The 5,688-nt window shown below is 38.2% G+C and overlaps 2 protein-coding genes across 3 annotated transcripts in view; both read left to right on the top strand.

Moving 5' to 3' along the window:
* The window catches only part of arhgap11a (Rho GTPase activating protein 11A), a 7,913-nt gene extending 6,922 nt beyond the window's left edge, over positions 1 to 991 (top strand). For both annotated transcript variants that reach the window (XM_034857551.1, XM_034857552.1), the window contains one exon: positions 74 to 991. In XM_034857551.1, coding sequence (XP_034713442.1) covers positions 74 to 87 — 14 coding nt within the window. In that variant the 3' untranslated portion in view covers positions 88 to 991. The remainder of the gene's footprint in view (positions 1 to 73) is intronic.
* Positions 992 to 2,988: 1,997 nt separating this feature from the next.
* grem1b (gremlin 1b) lies at positions 2,989 to 4,328 on the top strand. The gene is made up of 2 exons (XM_034857553.1): positions 2,989 to 3,271; positions 3,727 to 4,328. Exon 2 carries the CDS (start codon positions 3,727 to 3,729, stop codon positions 4,273 to 4,275), a length of 549 nt encoding a protein of 182 aa, XP_034713444.1. The 5' UTR covers positions 2,989 to 3,271; the 3' UTR covers positions 4,276 to 4,328.
* Positions 4,329 to 5,688: the final 1,360 nt, after the last annotated feature.

The following is a 5,688-nucleotide window of genomic DNA, read 5'->3' as shown; positions in this document are numbered from 1 at the left end:
ATAAGGGTCCGGCCCCGAAGGAGACTGTCTGGTAAAATTCTGGCCCTCTGACAAATATAGTTGATGACCCCTGCTGTAGATCTATAGTTTAAAGTCTTCTGCCTTATGTTTCTGTCTTGCTATGCAGGTCTGTCTGGTAGGGTGACGTGACATTAAACATGGCCTCTTATATGATCCATATTTTTTCAGGGGTTTTAATTTATTTCTGTAGCGACGGTAGGTGCTGTTTGTGTTAGGGTCTTACATGGGAGATGTTTATGTTTGTTTTAAATAGGGCTGGGCGATATGGTGAAAATCAAATATTACAATATTTTTAACCAAATACCGCTATCAATACTGCAAAGATATTGTAGTGTTGACTATCGGTGCTTATAAAAACTATTTACACAATGAGATTTTTGGTAAATAATCAGTAATGTGGATATAATGACTAAGTGGGTAAAGGCAAATAATAGAACAGTCTGGTAAATCCAGAAAATGACATCACTTTACTGTAATGCATCCTTTTAAAACCAGGAAAAGACAATACGTATGCCATATTACGATGATATGATGTCCAAAATCTAAGACAATACCTAGTCTATAATGTTGATATCGATATAATATTGATATATTGCCCAGCTGTAGTTTTAAACAAGTTTAGGTGTTAAATCTAGACACGTTAGTCTACTGGATTATGTTGCGTAGTGGTTAGACGTTAGCGTACACGCCAAATTATGTGAAATGTGATTGACGGTATGACTGGAAATGTTGAGCTTAAGTTTTATGCTTTTATTTATGCATTTTATATCTAACCCTTTGTTAGATTTTTTTTTTTTTACACAATATACAACTATATACTCAAGTTGTGGCCATTTCTTATTACACAATTTTTCTTACTGTCTTTTGTCATGAACAGTAAGAATAAAAAATGCACCTTTTGTTGGATTTTATGGAGAGAAAAAAAAGCCAAGCAGTATTGATCACATCATGTCGCAGTCCATTAATTTCAGAACCACCAGTCAGTAAAGTGCTTTTCCATGTGAACTGCTTCATACAAATAAAATCAAAAAGCAAAACCTAACATTTTTTAGTTGAATTATTCTGGTCTGTAGAAATAATGAGCACTTTTTGGAGCCACAAGGGGGAGTGTTACAACCACCGCTTAAACAATACTAGACTGAGATGTAAAGTGAATCATGTTCATATCATAATTTATTCGAGGAATTTATTCTGTCAAAAACCCAGACTGCCCCGGTGCAATATATCCTGATATAATGTACTTCTGGTTGTTTGCAAGATGTCTTTGAACAATGTTTCTTCTGGTACATTTGAGAATATATCATGTACTCTGGAGATTTCTTCATAATCAAAATAAAACGTTCTTTCTGCTCAGAGTAAAATCAGGTATCTGAAACTCCCAACTACTACTAAAGTCCTGTTTGGGTCTGGCTCAGTGACGTATGTTGACATAAAGGAGGTGAATGGCCTAGACATTATTTCTCCTGTAAATAATCTGAAGAGTAGAAAGTGAAAGGGTTAAGGTCAAAATCATTCCCTCTGATTTATTCTCCACAACCCATCGGGAGGCTTGCATGCTTCTCATGTGCAGTGGATTGGACTTGGACTAAAGGTTGTGATAAACCGCTCTAAGTGTCGCAGCATATAAATATCACTGTAGCGCATTGTCTATATTATTCTGGTTCTGCATTTTTACGCATGCATATTGCAGACAGGAGGTTGGGCTGAGGCCATGTGTTTAGCAAATGAACTTTTAAATTTTCTGAAACATGAAAATTATATATTAGAAACATACTGTATTTTATTATAGAAATCCAATAATGGACCATTCACAATTTAGTTGACGATATGAGCGTGTTAAATGTTTGGCCAATAGTTTTGTAGTCCTTACCCAACAGAACTATGTAGTTTTATTTTACCGAATATTATAAAAGCTATAGGAAATATAGTTCATTATTCGTCTGTTTTATACAGCTGTTAAGCCTTTAAGCCACTAAATTTGAGTGGCCTGGTTGTAAAAAAAAGTCTTGAGGTCGTGATCATACTACTTTAGTAGGACACCTTATTCGTCCTTTACAAATGTATTTAGTTTAGTTTTTGACAGGAAAGATTCGCAGCGAATCTGGACCAAAAGTGTATTAATTAGCAACTTATTAACAATTATAACTCCAAGCTTGTGGCTTTATAGTGCAGGCATCTACTAACAAATTACCAACATTCATAACATCATTTTACAAAACAAAGGATATTATTTCAACTAGAGGGAAAGTTGACAATCTGGCAACCCAATAGTTGCTCTTGACAACAGATTTATTATGCATTAGTAAATAATTTAGTAAACAAAATACTCTTCGTTACAGTTACTAAAAGGTGCTCATTAAAAAGTAGTACCTATATTTTCTTTAATTTGGCTAAAGCCATGTTAAGAAAGATTGCACTTTCAATCAAATTACTAATAATCAATGGTTTTTTAATCATAGTAGCCCAAAATGTGCATGCGTAAAAGCACGTACAATGGGGACACGTAATAACTAACTAAAAGCCTATGGCTAAATCATGGAGCAGGGAATACTTCCATTCATTCTAATCTTTTATTTCTAAGCTAATTCTGTACTTTTCTGTTTATGCAAAAAAAAAAAAAAAAAAGTTTTTTTTGTTCGTTGTTTTGGTTTGTGGCTGTAAATGATGAGTTAACAGCGAATTTAGAAGGCTGTCTATGTTGAGGATTCACAGGTGTGATGTAATGAGATAGTCAGGCTTTTTTAATTTGACATAATCCTTAGATTAGCCTACATGTTCATAGTTCACGAGAGGACTGTAAAAGCCTCATTTTCAGTTTTAAAAATAATCCTGCTCGTTTTTATAAGAAAAAAATATATCAACTTTTACTATTCTCTCTTCTCGCCTCCTCCTACTCCCGTCTGCCTGCATGCCCTTACTGTTTCTCGGTTGTCTGTTTTCTAGATGTGGGTTCAGGGAAGTGTTGAGGGGGCGGATAGTTTTGATTTTCTCTACATCGTGCTTAGCCAATAATGTAGAGGGAACTGTTGTGCACATCTCAGCTGGCAAACATTTAAAAGGGAGACAGTCCGGCGCTGGAGCAATTTGTATTAAACCCCCTGGCCCCTGTCTATGGAGCGGTTAGTGTCCCACCCATCCACAGCCCCACCAGTGTACAGTCGACAGCAGTAGGTGCCTATCAGTTTGGAAGGTGCCGCAGAGGATTGACAGAATCACATCGTCGCACTTGTAACAGCGGAGGCTCGCACAGGTGAGTGAATTTGGACTGTTTGTGACCGTAACATCCACGGGTATCGTCCTCCACCAATTACATTTGAGCTTTTTTTTGGTTCATAGGCTATAGAAACTACAAAACTGCATCCTTGTTATCCAGTGGTGTGCATGTGTAGATACGTATTTGGTTTATTAAACATGAGAAAGTCTATATGCTTTTGCTTTGGCTAAATCTGGTGACATTCCCGCACAACGGATATTTCCATTGCATTATAACGTATGGGAATATAATCAAATTTCTCACTCAGATATTCATATTGAGGTAATTCAAACATACAGTTTCGTTATCTTCACATAATATTCCCGATTTGCATAATTTAAAAAAGAAAGCACTGTGCGTTTTTACGCAGCGAAAACGATTTGACAGCTGTGCGTGATCCTTCCAGAGTTGAAACGGCGTAGGTGATTCATTATTTTCTTTTCTCCCCAAAGATGGCGAACTCAACGCGTATCTTCTGCATTATGGTTTTCATCATGGGGCTGCTATCTTTTCCCGTGGATTCCAAAAGAAACCGAGGTTCACAAGGGGCCATTCCTCATCCTGACAAAAGCAACCCAAACGAATCGGAGCAGCAACCGCAGCCTCCGCAGGCGGGCTCTGGGTCCCGGCAGAGGCAGGGCTCATCCTCACCGGCCGACGAGGTGCTGGAATCCAGCCAGGAAGCTTTACATGTGACGGAGCGCCAGTATTTAAAACGGGACTGGTGCAAGACTCAGCCCCTCAAGCAGACCATCCACGAGGAGGGCTGCGTCAGCCGCACCATCATCAATCGCTTTTGTTACGGACAGTGCAACTCCTTTTACATCCCCAGGCACATCCGCAGGGAGGAGGGTGCCTTCCAGTCCTGTTCTTTTTGCAAGCCGAAGCGTTTTACCACCATGTCTTTTACTTTGAATTGTCCGGACCAGCAGCCACCCACCAAGAAGAAACGCATCCAGCGCGTCAAACAGTGCCGCTGTATATCCATAGACCTGGACTAAAGAAATTTGTTCGATGCGTTTTTCATACTCTTATTCTTCGCAGACAGGATTGTTTAGGCCACGAAGATTCTCTTCTTGCACAACGTGTAAACAAATTTGGACATGCAACCTATAAAGCGACGCTGAACGGCAACGAACATTTTACTCCTCACCAGTTTGCAAAGTTTGAAATCAAGCATCACTGCACGGGAACGCTGACTTGGAATGGGCACGTTTTACGCACGGCTTCCCCCACCCCCAAGAGGACTGAGTAACCCCGGTTTATTTAATAAATCAAAATGCTTATGGTGACAGGAAAGCATTCCTGTCCAGTTTACTATTTGTGTGTTCGTATGTGTTTGTTTAACTGGATGTTTCCACTGTGTGGAATTTGATAGATGGACGGTGATATTTGTGAATGTAAAATGTGATTTTATTTCAACATTTCAAGAACCTTTTCAAGGTTAATTGACTTCTTTGAATTTCAAAGTCCACCAGTAAAGTTTTTTGTAAATTGGGTGCTTGTAGAGACAATATAGGTTTCGTTGTTAGTTAAAACAATGTACAGCGGTGGTTTACACAGTTTCAAGATTAATTGTAAATTGTAAACCGACCATTGGTGTAACCGGTTTGTTTATCCTTTGAATTAAATTATCCACCAAAACATAAATAAACGGTTGTTGGAATATTGTGCATATCATCTGTTATTTTACACTTGATGTTAATTAGGAAGGCTGTGTTAAACAACATGTTAAATTATCCCAACGTCAACTGCTGCTTTCCTCCTGCATGGAGACAGCCTCTTGCGGAAACATTGGCACTAAACCCTTTGGATAAATGTAGAAAATCTATAGGAGGACTAAAAAGGGGTTCGTGGTTCCAATGATATGGGATTTTCCGTTTGATAAATAAATGGAAAACGTTGGATTTGAAAAAAAAAAAGTTTTGCATTTATTATTCTTGAGCTATCTATTCTACATATCACCCTCCTAATATATGGTCTAACCCACAGTCTGTAGGATTATTTATTATATTATAAAAATGGGGATAAGCTGGTGCCACAGGTGTGAAACTACAGTCAGAGCTGACAACAGTTTTCTTTCATCAGAATCAAGACTAAAAATCAAACTAAAACTAAACAACTGAAATGTCCATCACATTCCTAAAAGTTCCAGTGACATGACATATCCCTCACGTTAACACTGCTAATCACTTTGGCTTCCAGGAACAAGTTGCAATATCTACAAATGAGACTTGATTGAATGACCTTAATTCTGACTCACAGTTTATTGAAGTGCCTGAATTATGAATCATCAAATTCTCTGATGAGTCAGGTTTCTTTACATAAATATCCCATTTGCTGGGTGCACCGCAGGGCTTCTACACAGCTGGCCTAAAGGAAGTGTTGACAGAAGAAACATTGAGAGGTATTGG

Source organism: Etheostoma cragini, chromosome 20 (genome assembly GCF_013103735.1).
Source record: "Etheostoma cragini isolate CJK2018 chromosome 20, CSU_Ecrag_1.0, whole genome shotgun sequence".
In the NCBI taxonomy this organism is placed as follows: Eukaryota; Metazoa; Chordata; class Actinopteri; order Perciformes; family Percidae; genus Etheostoma; species Etheostoma cragini.
This window is presented reverse-complemented; position numbering and strand designations above follow the sequence as displayed.